We start from the raw sequence: 16,081 nt of genomic DNA on the forward strand, positions 1-16,081 counted from the left end.
GGTTGGAGGTTTGGATCTGGGCTCAGGTTGCCAATGGTTTGAACTGAACTGGAGTCTTGGGTGGGTGCAGAGGCTGTGGGAATGCTGAAGGCAAATCCATGGACACTTGGTAACTCTGAGGTACTCGATTTTTCCTTCTCTTTCTCTGACTGCAAGCGATGCCAGGCAATGCGAATGGTAAATCTTTGTCTTCCTTATGACAGATGAAAAGTAATTGCATGTACTACCTGTCTTATATTTCTGTTTTATTATGGCTGTAAATAGCATCTGCATCTGTACATCATGTAGTCAGTAAATGTAATAACATGCTTAGTATGATAAATGTTGATGGGTAAGTGTCCATTGCTGCATCGTTGAAAATTTTATGGATAAATAACATTTTTGGCACAAAAATTAATCCTTGTTAGTGAAGTTGGAGGCACAATGAAAGTCCATCTCACCGAACAAATTAAATGAGGCAAGGTGTGCCACAAATAGCCCATTACACAGAAGCATGGCTTGCACTCCGACTAATCCCAATCTCTCAATCAATTGGATATCTAGTAATATTCAGCAAGGGCCTACACAAATGCTTGACTGTGTTATGTTTCATAAGCATTAGAAATGCAATTAGGATAATTACTTATGGCACATAAATAATTTTACATCAAATAGACATTGGGTTTCCTTAATTCCTGCATGATTTAGAAAAAGAAAACATTTTAATGGGCTTCATCTCCAATTGTGTATTTCGGTCAACTTCTGAAACAGTAGCAGCACATAGTTCATTGCAATGACATATTTTAATCCAATGAAAGTATTGCAAATCTTCCTTTTTTTTTGGTTGCAGCAAGTGTAAAACTTGCTATGGGATAATTATCGGGAATCAAAAATCATCCATATTTGAAAACCAAGGGCTCAGAATCTTCTATTTGCCTGCAGAAATAGTCTGGAGACCAAAACCAAGTTACTGAAGGAACTCAGGTCAGGTAGCATCTGTGGAGAGAAGTGGGGAGTCAATGGCCTGAGATCCTACATCAAGATTGGACCAGGGTTTCAACCTGAAACACGGACTCTCCATTTGCCTCCACAGACATTGCCCGATACACTGGGTTCCTCCAGGAATTCATTTTCTGGTGAAGAAATATCATAGTTTGTTACTTCAATATTAAATATGTCACACTTCAGATGAGATGGGATGTTAAATTGAGCTGCAATCTGCTTAATTCCTATTTCAATGAAGCAATAAATACTTCTCCTGGCATCTTCCCGAGGTAGCATTAATTTTCAACAAACACCTTAAAAAGAAATTAGATGTTTATGGGTCCTGCCATACAGAAACCAGCTCAACTTTGCCTTAAAACTTCAATTAGACATAAAATTAATTAATTGGTTACAGGCGACTGAGTCATGAAAGGTGTTGAGTAAATATTAATTTTCCTGAACAATAAATTCTTTCCCAAAAAGGATCAATTTCATATCACCTTTTGTTTAGCTCTTTCTTACTGAACCCTTCCTTTGTCATTTCCAGATATGACAACCCAGTGATCCTAAATTCTTCACCTACTGTAAACTTCAGTTTAACCACAGCTCTACTGCCTGCAGCAAATGTCATAAAAACAAGTCAGACATCATACTCTTGCTCACAAATACCAAGTCCATCAAACAACACATTACACTTAAATTTCATTTTGAAAAATATTTCCTCAACAATTCCATACATCGGCACTTTGACAGTATTTCATATATTCTTTTATCCTCCTCTTCACTATGGATGGCTGTGCAATAATCACCTGGGCCTCTCTTCCTGGATTGTTAAATTATTGATGAAAGGCAAATTAAAATCCAGAGATTTTTGTTTGGGGGGGGGGGGGGTCCAAGCTACTGATGAGCATTCTTAAACTCTCCTCCTTGGAGGCTTGCTGTTTTCTTTCCTCTCATACCACTTTTCTGTATCACATGCTTCAATATACTTGCTATAGAATTTTGGTGTATCTGTACTTTGAACTTGTGTGTATGACAATTACCTCTCTTCAGTGTTAACTTCAGAACTGGCTGTCACTGCAGCATAGTGGGCCAGGCTGCTGTCTCCTAGCTCCAATGACATGGATTTGATCTTGACGTTATGCCATCTCTGTGGAGTTTGCCTACTCCCCTGAGACCTAGCTGGGACTGAAGTTTTCTCTTGCATCCCCAAAAAAAGCATGGGTGGGCTAGTTAATTGGCTGATGTAAATTGCCCTGTGTGTATGTGAGGGGTAGAATCTTAGAGATGGGTGGGGGGGGTGGAGGGAATAAATGTGGCGATATATGCAAGATAATGAATGGTTGGCATTGACCAGATGGGCTGAAGGGCCTGTTTCTGCACTGTACTACTTTATAATTGTAATATAGACTCAATATGCAATGAATTCCTTGAATATAATGTTAATCTCAAGTCAAGAATATGAAAAATATTCCAAATTAGTGATTGATGCAACTTTACTAAATTGCTATTGATATAAAGAGGATAAAAACAGACTACTTTTTGCCAGTGGGGACTCATTAGAGTAGGTCTGATTGAAAAAGTTTATCTAATGTTCAATGCAATAAGGATAAATCAGCTAACTTCCAAAGTTGGAAGACTTGTACAATGTGTATGACAATAAACTCATCATCAGATAACCATCAAAACATTCAAAAATGTTGCATAAAGTATTTACCAAATTTAAGATTGCTCCAATGAAAATTAATTCTACCTTACTGTTATCACTCTGGATCTGTCGGGTAAACCTGATGAAATAATTAAAATAAAATCATGTGTGTTTTTGGATGTTGTTTGCCAGGATATTTCATCTGTTGAGTGGATTACACCAAACTTGGCAATATTCAGCTTTGCTGATTGATGAGTGCTAATTTAGTCACAGGAATCCTTAATGTCACCATAGCCATAACAACATACATACAGAGTGAAACAAGAAAGTCTGCAGATGTGATTGTAGTACATACACAAATTTGCCAGTGAAACTCAGCAGGTCCCACAGCATTTGTAGGAGGCGTGTTGGGCCTGAGCCCTTCATCAAGGTATGAGTGAAAAGTGGTAAGAATAAAAATGTAAGGGTGGGAGCCAAAGGCTAAAGGTGGACGTGGATAAAAGGACAGGAGTGAAAAGCTGAGAAATGATCAGTGAACGCAGAACTAGAGCAAAGGAGACATTGGGATAGGGAACAAGAGAGTCATGGGTGGTGGGGGGGGGGGGGGGGGTGCAAACTGAAACCATAGGTTCATGTCAATGCCATCTGGTTGAAGGGTGCTCAGAAGAAATACAAGGTGTTGTTCCTCCTACAGTACAACTCCGATTATCCGAAATGGTCAGGACCACACCTATGTCAGATAATCTTTTTTTCCCCTGGATAACTGATCATTTTTTATCTTGACAAAACAGTACAATGGCAACAGTCTTTAAACAACAACAAACAAGGGAAGGCTTTTAAACCATTAAAATAATGATTAATTCTCACCAAATAAAAAAAAATGCTGGCTGCCGCTGATTCCAGATCCTCCCAACCGAGGCCCTGCTCCTGCCGGGAGCCCAATGACCCCGCTCCAGCCAGGAGGCCACTCTCCTTGATGATGCCAGGACAAGGGATTTTTCCGAACGCTTGCAGCTGGGAGACAGTGGCACGCAGTTTGAGAGGGAGGTTTGGAGAGAAAACTCAATACGGGGAGGTAAAGAAGAAATGGAACCAGAGAGGGGAGAGAGTTACCTGAAACGAGGACCATCATCACTCTAATTTCACGACGGGCAATTTTTTTTTTAAACCTGTGAGGTCAGTTCGGCCCTGAAAAAATTTCTGATTGTTCTGGATATCCTAATTTATCCAAAATTTTAAATTTTTTTGCATACATGAGGATTTTGGAGAATCTGATTTTGGATAATCGGAGTTGTACTTTATTTGCAGGTGGTCTCACTTGGGCAGTGCACGAGACCATGGGCAGACATGTTGGCACAACAATGGGGCTGGGAATTGAAATGGGTTGCCTCTGGGAGTCCCCCGCTATTAAAGTGAACAGCGTTAAGGTGCTCAAAAAAGCGATTTCCCAGTCTGCACCCAGTCTTTCTGAAGTAGAGGTGGCACAATCGGGAGCCCTGCAGATTCACAAATGAAGTGTTGCTTCACTTGGAAGGACCGCTTGGGGCCCTGAATAGTGGTGAGGGCGGAGGTGTTGGCACAAGTGTGACCAAAGGAAATACTCTACTTGCACCCACCAATGCTCCTTCACTCCTCCCCTTACTTTTTAAAAAAAATTCATACGCCTGCCTGTTTTTTGGTCATACCTTGACGAAGGGCTTAGGCCTGAAATGGTGATTATATATCAACTCAAGTTTGTTGTCATCTGATTGCACAAGTACAACCTGATGAAACAGCATTCTCTGGTCCTCAGTGCAAAACACACAGAACCAGACATCACACACATACAGACAAACTCTGCCTCATGTGACCACTGCAGGACTTGCCGAGTTTCCCCAGCGATATTTGTGCATTTAACACATATAAATAGTCCTCCTAATAGATTAAGACTTCCTGGATATTGCATAGTTGTGTGAGAGGTTAGGTTGGTGAAAGGGGAAGGGGATGGGAATGGTGGGAGGGAATTTTAAAAGGGAAGGTGACATCAATTTAACTGACCCAGGTTATTGCCAGATAAATATTTTCAATGTTAAAAGACGTGCTACAAGACTAGACATAGTCCTGCCATTATCTGTGAAGCTGGATAGATTGAGATACACCCATGAGAGAAAGTGGTGCAGTGATAAACAATCAAAAATTACATTTTCCTTTCTTTACAATAAAGTCTTTTAATAAAGGGCACTGAGAATCTGCAAAGAATACCCATTGCCTTCTATCACAAATTAAATCACCTGTTATAATCACTGCATAACAAGGGAGAAAGAATAGAAAATACAGCAGGGCAAAGGGAAGCAAGTATAAGATGCACCTATCCAATACCCTGAAATAGAGTGAAGGGCTCAAAAAATATCTTCTGATGCAGACCTTGATTAGAAAAGCAAAATCACCACAATGCAAGATAAATAGATTTTTAGAACATGGTGTGCCATTTTACCCATACAATGGCATACACATACTTCAAATTACACATTTACAGTGGTGAATAATAATGTGAATGAAGAGCACACAAAGTTGGTAATGACAAACAGGGCGACTACAACATTCAGCAACAAGCAGACAATCGGACATGGCAGTTATTAACATCAAAAGAAACAGGTGATAAAGGTAAAATGACAACTGACTTTGCTTTACTTCAGAGCAACATTACTTTGATTATGATGGGACTTTGTTCTCTATTTTATCTGAGAGGCTGCACAAACAACAGATGGCAAACCCTCAAAGCTACTGGTTAGTTTGTGCCCAAGCTGGACAATGCTTCTTCAGATTGTGTCTTACTGCCCTCTTCTGGATAACAGAGTCCAAAACTGCCTCAGAGGACAAGGGAAAAATACATCGTCATGGAAACATCCACAATCTGGCAAAAAAAATCAAGGCTATTTCTGCCCTAATAGGCTTCACAATTTGTATTGTTTTTACAAAATTGAACAAGGCAAAGCTTATGGAGCAATTTGATGAATGATAAATCTTATTTGTGATGGCATCCTTAAAAAATTTGTTTTGCTTATCCATACTGGCTTCATGCGAGAATATACACTTTCAGCTTTTCAATGCAAAGCAGTTTATATATAATCTTTTATATAAGTAGGAATAATGATAAATACTCTTCATACAACATCACAAATCAGTTCCTATGAAGCAAATACAAACCTGGTAATAAATATTACTTATCAAGCTGACATTCAACAATGCCATTACAGAATTCCATCTTCTAACGTATACAGCTCTTCTGCTTAATACACCCAGCTATAGAATTCACAGTAAATTACATTCTTATTTTGCCACATTATTCTTGCAGCTGCTTCTTTTATAGCTTGATGCAACTTTCAGCATAAAATATAAAGCAACATATCAGAATTACAAGTACTGTACCTATATTTATTACAGTATTAAACATACTCCTTTCCATACATTGAATGCAGTTGTTTTAGAACTGAAGTTGGATTCCTGTGGTAAAGTAAAACTGTCAGAATTTAAGTAAATAATTGACTTTAACCACACCAGTGACTGGCTTCACAATTCCAGTTAAACCTGCATTCAGACTTTGCAATTTCAACGTTTCTGACATAGGTCAATAATATGCTTATTGCATGAGTAACGATTGAAAATTAGGTCAGCAAAACCAAATTGCAAGGTCACGTCCCTAAACATATTGAAAGGAAGACAACTATCAGCAGATATTGCAATATAATGCTAAATCTTTCAAATTCCATAACCAATTATAATTTGTTTCAAGACTCCTTATAGTCTAAGAATTTGGCAGATAATCAGTTTGGATTGTAACTTTAGAATGAATCAAACATTCTTACATTAAAATAAAAATTAGATTTAAGGTGAAAGATGTACGAGAGCCTGCAGGTACTGAAATCTGGGCAAACACAATCTGCTGGAGCAGCTTCAGTGGAGAAAAAGAATGGTTGATGTTTCAGATCAGAATCTTTCATCAAAACTGCAGAGGAGAGTGAGCCAGTATAATAAGGACAGTGTGAAAGTGATTGGACAGGAGTTGGTGGGGGACTGATGAACCAAAGAAGGGTATAGGATGAGGGACAGATGGGGAGGTGCATTAGTTGATTGGCCAGGTAAATGGAGAGAGTTTTATAAATTTTAAATATAGATGGATAACAGAATGACAAGAGGTACTTTCAGCCCTAATTTCACCCAATTGACCTACAAAGCTCGTACGTTTTAAAAGGTGGAAGGAAACCAGAGGTCCCAGAGGAAACCCATGAAGACACAAGTAGAATGTATGAACTCCTTACAAATAGTGTCAGACTAGAACCTGGGTCGCTGATGCTGGAACAGCATTGTGCTAACTGTGCTACCCGGAGGTATGAGGGAAAAAGGGTGGCAGGTGGAGAAAGGCGAGTCACATAGGATAGGGATGGAGATGCCGAGAGGGAGGTGATAAGTGGAGACAAAGGATGCTGGTGTTGGAACCCGACAACAGATGATTAGTGTGACATGACGAAAGCTTGTGTTGATGCTGGTTTTGTTTAAACACACACCTGCTGCATTCCATGAAATTATTCCCATTTTCCCAGAACATTTGCTGTGTAAAAAGCTTGGAACAGGAATGAGGGTGCCATTCCCATTCCGAAATTTTACCTCCTAGACCTCTTGTCAATTTCCCTGAACGCCTGCAGTCGGAACTGCACTCAGGCATTCCATGACCAACTCAAGGGAAAGTACATTGTGCACTTTAATTTTTTCGTATATTTGTGAATTTTTACTGCTGTCTGCTCTCTCTCCTGTGGGTCCACTGTCCTGTCCTGGACCAGCAGTCCACTACCTGCTCTCTCCCGCGGCCCGCTGCTCCGGTGGTCCGCTGCCTGCTCTCTGTTGCCTATCAATGACCAGAACCCCACGCCTAACCCTATCCCAAATCCCACACCTAAGGTGTGAATATAAGGTCACCCACTACTCAGACAATAAACTTACCCCAGGGCATATCAAAATGCACAACTGATCCCACTAAGAGCTAGAAACAGGCACAGTGTAATGTAAGTGTGGGCCAGCAAGTCTATAGTGACAAAACCTCAGAGAGAAGACCAGAGAATACAAGAGGGATGATTATCCTGCTGCCTGCATATTGACAAACTAATCTTAACCCTAGATCTTGACACTTAGTCTGCCTGATTGTGAGGGGAAATCACAATACATTATTCCCATGCTCCGTTATACATTGTGCACATCATATTAAATTGTGCACTTTTTCCCCATGATCTTTCATATTATGCACGTTATTACCATGCTTTCTATTAATTGTTGTGTTTTAATAAAAGTAACATTTGATAGCAAACCCTGGTGTCCAGACTCGTCTCTCACAGATCTGATACTTTCTCAAGACAACCAGTGCAGGGACCGACAGTATTACTGTCGGCGTTACTCAACATCATCACCCTAATTTCAACTGCAATATAAAACCAGGAGAATATTTTTGAGCCATTATTTTGGGTAACAAAAGTGGGTCTAAAATGCTGTCAAATATGGTAATGTTCTAAGTAACATTAGACGCAGACACCAATGCTGTTGAGTTACACGTCCCATCCCTTTTGTTCACGGAATGCCAAATTGCTGACAAAAATCGCAGACAGAAATGGAGATTTGCAGTTTTGGTCATTGCTGTGTGAACAACCCATTCCGAGATGTCACTCTTCAGAACAGTGAAATTATGCAAAGTCTCTGTAAAAAAAAAAGTGAAGGATAAATTCCCTTTCTGTCTCCCTTGTCTCTCTCTATCCACCGCTCTGTGACCCTAGCACATTCCCCTGCAAGGTGCAGGAGGTGCAGCACTGGTTCTTACACCTGCACACTCACCAAGATCTAGGGACTTTAACAATCCTTCCAACAGTTTCTTTCAACCTCATTTCCTGCATTGTAGACCTGACTCCATTGGCGAGACCAAGCGCAGACTTGGGAACAGTTTTGCAGAGCCTTTGTGCTCTGCCCGCAGTGGCCAGTCCAAGCTCCCAGGTGCTTGCATTTAAAGTCCCCCTTTCCATTTCAATTCTGAGTCCCTTTCCCATAATCACGTCTGTCCATGGCCTCATGTACTATCCCACCAAGACCATCTGTAAATTGGATGAACACTTGATTTTCCATCTGGGCACTCTCAAACCAGGTGGCATTAACATAGACTCCAGTTTCTGCTAACCTACTTTCCATTCTCCCTCCCTTCCCTTCACTTTCCCTTCTTCCCCTTAGCTCTCCACCCCCCTTCCTTCTCTATTCACTGAGCCATCCCTCCTCCCTCTGCTTGCTGCAGTGCCCTCCCTCACTTATCCATCTACTACCTTCTGCCTGTGGAACTGTGCTCCTCACCCCATGACCCTTTTGTTCGGAAGCTTGCTGAGATTCTTTGATGAATGGCTCAAGCCTGAAAGGTTGTTTATGTACCTTTGCTATATAAAGTACACTGTTTGACCTGCTGAGTTTCTCCAGCATTGTGTTTTAACTTCAAACATGGTGTCTGCAGCCTTTCATGTTTTACTTCACTTTCCACCTGGATAGTCTGCAGCACAATAGCATGAAATGATCCATTTACAGACAGAAATGTCCCCTATCATCTGATGAGCTACTTTCATTCCACTGCACATCCCCTTCTATTTTTGTCTGCTTTTCCACACACCACCCTGCCCCCCTACTCTCATCCCCTTCTCCCTTTTGATTTTATTCATCCACATTTTACATCTGTAAGCTTTCTCTCTCCCCGGTCCAATTTGTCCTTGATTGCTATCTGAAAAGGTCCCATTAACACATTCTCATCATATCCCAGCAGTGGTAGCCTTCATTTCCACTCACCATACCAACCATATCCAACCCCACCCTGTATGACCCCTCTTCATCTGACCCCCTTTTTTACTCTTGCCTCTATCCCTTTGCCTGGCACTAGCCAATCAACTGTCTCTGTCTGTCAACCTTCACCCCTCCCTGATTGACCAATCCTATATTGGTCCCTGTCGAACCCTTCCCACCCTGACCTCAATATACTCTGCATTTAGTCTTGATCACCTGTTGAAACTTGAAAAACATTGGCTATTCTTTTCTTCCTACAGATTCTGCTTGACCTCCTGAATTTCCCCAGCTTATTATTTCTTGCCATGGATTTAAGGCGATCTGATCGTATCTTGATCTCCAAAAGATAAGTAATGGTTCAAAAGCATAATTAAAACATCAACTTGCCTCATATTCAAAACCAATACCAAGGGATCCCACGTCTATGTGGAGGTTTTTCATCAGCTGAGCAGTATCAGGAGCACTCTAGGGGAATAAATGATTTGAAGGGAATTATTGATATAAAATTCTCAAAGAAACCATTCAGCATTTTTAACAGCCTGCTCTAGGATACTAACAGGGACAAATAACCAAGTAGCAATAGTCAAGCTACTTTTCAAAAAATCAGTTTGAAATATACTTTATTTGACTGCAAAACCAACCTGCATAAATATTAAAGATGATACCCATATTAACATTCAGAAACATTACACAACTCCTTTTACAAAAACATTGTTTGAACATGGCTCACTATTTGTCTCAATGGTTAAGTGGCAAAATTATAGTCATCATATGTTGCACAGAACTTAAACAAAGCAGCCTTTTAATTTTTTTTCTCTCTGAAAAAGACCATTGTATGGGGAAGGGATTTATCACTATTGTTTTATTTTTGGAAATGTACTTGTATTCTTCATATTTGGTAACCTTGTGTTCTCTATACAATGTGTTCTACAAAACTCAATAAAAAAGATTGAAAGAGAAAAGGATCATTGAGAACAGCATTGTAGTGTTTAAATTTTTCACAAACACCTTTGCATACCCAGGCAGCTACAACACAGCAATCATAGTTCCAAAAGTAAAGATTTAAAACATCAAATACAGAAAGAGAAATGGTGCGTTGAGCCACGAAATTCAGAAGAAAAAAAAAATCAACACAAATCTCATGCTGGTCAACTTTTTTTGGCTATAATTCACAAAATATGATAGCAGAAAATACAATACTTCAGCCAGTTAATTGAAAAATGCAAAATAGGATTTTACCAGTTTGTAAGATTTTATTAACATGACATTATGAATGTTTAACATCATGACACAATTAGGGATGCTGAAAATAGCCTTTAAAATGCAGCTCCAAAACCTATTTATAATATTGAAAGGAAAACAGAAGTAGGGTTACAGAATGGAGGCCTCAGACTGGAGGGGTTCACTGAATAGACAGACGAGGAGGGGGCAAGAAAAGGGAGGGAGGGGAAATGAGGAGATCAAGTGAAGGGCCGAAGAAAGAGAGAACAAGGGCAAAGGGAAATGTTTCTCAGCAACTTTAAACCTGGTGTTGTAAGGTTACCAGACCACATACATCATTGGAAGGGAAGGTAGCAATAAAGCTGCAAGCATGATTCCTTCTAAGAATTTTATCTTATGACAACAAAATGGCAAAATAAAAAGAGACTAAGCTGTGCTGAAAGCTTGGTCTTTGTCTTCTTATGGTATTTCAGAGGCTAAACTACAATCTTTAAAGAACAAAACTATTTACTTTTTCATTAAATGCACGCTTATTAAAGATCTGATTTTGGCTTTGAGAGATGCCAGCAAAGACTGCCTTGTCCTTATTTGCTTAGAATAGAAATGGTCTCTTTTCATTTGTGATTTTTTTCAATTATTGGGTAACGTTCAAGGTGTAGTGTGGAACTAGATTCACACTTGACCAACTTTGACAAGGAGGCAAGATTCTCTTTCCTCCCAGTTACTGGTGCAGATGTTGTGATTTAATGACATTTCCATTACCTTTCTGATTCCAACTCTCAGCCTACCAGGTTGGTGCTCTTAACCTCACTAGGTGCCTCATGAAGATGGCAGGCAATCAGGTCACAAAAGCCAATTTGATATTATAGACACTACCTTCTCTCTACTCAGATCTTCATCTTCACTGAGGTCAGCTAGATTCAGGGATATCTTCTCTTCCAGCTTTGCTCCCAGGAGATTTTTTGTAAAGCCACCAGTTTTCAGGATCTATGGGGCCACAGATTAACAACAAAATGGATATTAGGTATATGCAATAACATTATGCTGAAATGTTTCAACGTTTTTAGAAAATTTGATTATTTTTCATAATTACATAATGCATGCCAGTACAGATCAGTTTTCATTTGACAGAAAATAATGTCAGAACATCAGTTTGATAGCTTCCCCTAAATATTTCATTAAATTGCTATAACAAAACCAGCAGCAAAGCAGAGACTCCAAATCTAGACAACCAAATGACTAGTTTAATATTAAAGAGTTCATATTTCAGAAGTCCACTGGGGTTCCCAAGTACACTGAACCATACTGTGCAACGTTCACTGCATGTGCTCTACTTAGACGATAGCAATTCTTTGGCCCATTGATTCCTAAAACTCACACTTTAATCATTCTGTCATATTCCCATTTCAGCATCCTGCCCTCAGCCAGTTCAAGAGAACATAAACTAAGAGCGAGTACTATTTTCTCGGTTCAATTTATGGTTTTCATTCTGTATGTTCATACTGCATTCCACCTATGGCAGATTTTACTGGGAGATCCTGAGGCACTAGGCAAAGGCTGCTCAAAGAGGAACAATCATTGAAACTCAGTTCAAAAGATTGTGGGCACTTTTTAGAAAAGGATGAAGCTGATGAGAGCAGCCAATAGTCAAATCTTGAAGGCTGAACAGATTTGACTTAAAATTGATCCTAAAATTGTTGGCCTAAATTTGATTGCAGTTTTTGATCAGGTTTCTTTCAAATCAAAAGGAACCAAATTCAAATCTGACTCGAGAGTTTTGCCTACAAACATCCAGCCTGGTATTCCAGGCAGGACTGAAGAAGCTGTGGTCTTGTGGATGAGATTCTAATTTGAATTGCTCTCTCTTGTGAATGTAACAGGAACCATAGCATAATTTCAGAAGTTCATTTTCCCCAGTGCTCAGGAGAGTACTAAAAACATGCGTGATACCTAAATTCCTGATTAAATGTTCCCTTCACTTTAAGCTACCAGATTAGCTACAAAACACTGATACATTCCAAAGTGAATGTAGTCCTTATACATATAACTGAGGTGACGGATGTAGTCTGTTTTAAATAAATGCTTTGATTTGTTCACCAAAATAGAAAAGGGACAAATCAGCAACATTTCATCAAATGTCATCTGATTTCTGCTGAAAAATGTAGATGTTGAAAATGCCTGTTATTGGTAAACATTTTCCAATTCTTCCTGTCAAAACAGTCATGATACACGATTCAAACTCGAGCAAATGATGTGCCAATGTGAACTCTATCGTAACAAGAAATCATTATGCTTTCTTGATTTGGTAAAGGGAAGAAAACTGTATATAGCAGGGCAAAAACAACAGCAAGGAAATTGAAGACAGAACTAAGGTGATGATTACAATTCGATGCATTCACTTATTTTTGAAATGCAACTTCACAACCATCATTCATTAGCTACTGTGTGTTAAACTAGAACCAAGAAGCATTTCCATATTGGATGAATTAAGACTCTTAACAGCATCTTTTACCAGTCACTGATCAACTCAATGATCAGGCAGGTGCTACATCTTATGGGCAACTTTCACAATTTTTGTTCATAATTCCAAACATGAGATAAATCAGCCTTCATTGTCGTGTTTATTACCCCAAATGTAGGAGAACTTCCAAGGGAACTCTTCATCAATCCCCTTGCAGTTGGACACGTATTGCCCAATGAACTACAGAGTGCACTTGGTGAGAAGTCCCCAAGGCCACGAAGTGGAGCAAGGCTTCCTTGAGGTGCCATCACAAGAGTCGGTGGTATATTCAGTGCCTGAGAAAAAAAGACCAAAACATGGGCAACAAATTAATTCCATAAAATGAGCAATAGTTTAGAGAGTGGAGAAGTATGCAACCTAGTAATGATATATTAAAATGACACTGTTAAACGACACGCCTATTAATAAGGTAAAGGTTGCATTATTGTCATGTAATACTACATTTAGAATGTAATATACACAAAATTCTTTAACTTTTGTCTACCATAAGACAGAGAGTCACCACTTTGTCCAGCGCCCCTCATAGAAACCTACAGCATCTGGTGTTGCAAGGCAGTCTCCCCTCCAAGTACTGACCAGGCCTGAGCCTGCTTAACTTATTGGTTAAACCTTTAAAATTGTAAGAGGGGCTTCTACTCTTCTGCTCTCTGTGCCCAATACCAAATTCTGCCAGGATACTCTACCAAACATCAGACAAAAATAAAATGAATCCCTATTTTTCCCATCAAGAATTTTGAAGTCTATTTTACTCATCCATACAGGAAAAGTCATAGCAAAGTCAAATCTGGCTCTCTTTAGTATAATATGCTGCAAGTTCTGAGGTGAAGTAGAAGTCTGAAAATATTTTCAAGAGCGATACAGATATCCTTGCACAAACATAAGTAGATTGTTTCGGGTTGACTGAATGGGGCTTTGTTTTCATAGAGTGTAACAACACAAACTGGTGCTGGATAGTTTTGTTTGGACATTCTAGACACTTGGAAACTATTCATTGCTCAATTAGCAAGTGTTCCTATTTCAACCAACATTTCACAATGCATTTAAAAATTAATCTTCCTGCAACACTGAAACCTTGCCAATTACCAGCAAGCTGTCCTTCTCCAATTCTACTGCCCAAGTTGGTGAAAGTGAAATTAGTACAGTTATTACCATTCTGCGATCAATAACTCATGTAATAGACTAAACCCAAATGTTAACTCATCTATTTTCAACATCTGATTTTATTCTTGATTTTTGACATCAGTATTTTTTTTTAAACCACTTGTTTTGAATCAAAAAATTGACAGCAAAGGTGAAAAACAATAAAACTGCAAATTTGAAATAAAAATATTTAATGCTGTAAAGTCTTAGCAGGTTGACCTGAAGCATTAACACAGTTTTCTCTTTCCATAGATGCTGCTAAACCAGAGTATTATATATTGAAACTGCAAATCTAAGATTTGCTTTTATTGTCGAGTCACGTTGTCCGTACAGTGCATGTAGATTTATGCCACAGATTAATAGCCTCAATTTTTAATCTTTGCAAACATCAATCTGCCAAGTGATCATATAAAATAGGCCGCTTCAACATTTCATTGTTCACAAGTTGATGGACAAATTCAATATGATGATTCTTCCTGTGTATACCTTGTCACTTGTTCCCATTTTGAAGTCATTTCCATTCCCTCTTTATCTTTCAGATACCAAAATCATCACTGGAGACAGCGAGATGGGTTGATAAGAACTCGTGCTTCCAAATCTTTACAAATGCCTCTGAATTGCTGCCCGAAGATTCAGAATTCACTGCAAACACACTTTTATGGATTTGCTCAGAAACTCAGGCCATCACGTCTGAATGTGCTCACGCGTGCTCTTCTTTCACTGAAGATAATAACCATTTGTTTGGGTGAGATCAAAAGCAAGTGGCACCTTGTTTTATTGAATACATGCATTCCCTGATCAAAGATCTAAAATGCCAACTCTCGTTTCTCCCTCCACATGTGGGGTATAGTCGCGTTGGACTTGCGGAAGAGTGCCACTTTTCCAGCCCTAATTTCAGACCACCAACATCTGCAGTATTTTCTAATGTGTGTACATAATTTTTTTTTACTGTTAGCTTTGGTTGAAAAACAGTTATCTGCAGAACAGAGAACAGTGCAGCCATCACAAGAACAGACGCTTAGGTCCACCATGACCATGATGTCAATTCAAACTCATGCCATCTGCCTGCGCATGATCTCGTTGACATCCCTCCATTCCCAAACTGTTCAAGTGCCTATCTAAATGACTCTTAAATGTTTCTATTGCTCGCAGGAAAAAGAATCTCAGGGTTGTATTTGATGTAGCGGCCTGTGAACCAAGTTGCGGCCCAGCTCACAAAATGGCCGGCGAACGCGGTGATCACGAGGGCCAGGCAGGACCAACGGCGTCATCCCGTACAGTAGGAGTGCCGGCTAGTCGGAGGCCGGCGCTGCAATGACATCACTCCTGTATTCAGAGGCAGGGAGTGAATATAAGCAAAGCTGGTAGTACAATAAATCAGACTTCAACTCCATTGTGTGTAATTCTTACTCCACACTTCATGTAGTGCGCATGTAACAATGTCATGTTTGTATTGTGACAATAAATTTGAAGATGAGCTATTGCATCTCCTTCAACCGACTCCCCTGGAAGCATCTACCATGTGTGTAGAGAAAAATCCTCACAAATGCCCTCCAAATGTTCCTCCTCTCATTTTAAAACGATACCCTATATAGTATTTGACATTTCCAATCTATGCCATCTAATATTTGACATTTCTGCAGTAGAAGTGCTGCTTAATTTCTCTCCATCTAACCTGGAATTGTTGGGGCTAATTACAACCTCCTTTACAATCAACATAGAAAAGAGGAATTACCTGAGCACGAGAACAAATG

The 16,081-nt window shown here is 39.5% G+C and overlaps 1 protein-coding gene across 14 annotated transcripts in view; it reads right to left on the bottom strand.

The window, feature by feature from the left end:
- Positions 1 to 16,081, bottom strand: part of LOC138741246 (centrosomal protein of 164 kDa-like) — a 177,493-nt gene that overhangs the window by 95,771 nt on the left and 65,641 nt on the right. For all 14 annotated transcript variants that reach the window (XR_011343422.1, XM_069895013.1, XM_069895014.1 and 11 more), the window contains 3 exons: positions 13,295 to 13,462; positions 11,543 to 11,653; positions 9,833 to 9,910 (listed from right to left, as the gene is read on the bottom strand). Coding sequence is in view for 13 of the 14 variants with exons in the window: in XM_069895013.1 (XP_069751114.1) it covers positions 9,833 to 9,910; positions 11,543 to 11,653; positions 13,295 to 13,462 (357 nt within the window). In the remaining variant the exon portion in view is untranslated. The remainder of the gene's footprint in view (positions 1 to 9,832; positions 9,911 to 11,542; positions 11,654 to 13,294; positions 13,463 to 16,081) is intronic.

The sequence above is a fragment of the Narcine bancroftii genome, chromosome 8 (assembly GCF_036971445.1).
Source record: "Narcine bancroftii isolate sNarBan1 chromosome 8, sNarBan1.hap1, whole genome shotgun sequence".
Classification (NCBI taxonomy): Eukaryota; Metazoa; Chordata; class Chondrichthyes; order Torpediniformes; family Narcinidae; genus Narcine; species Narcine bancroftii.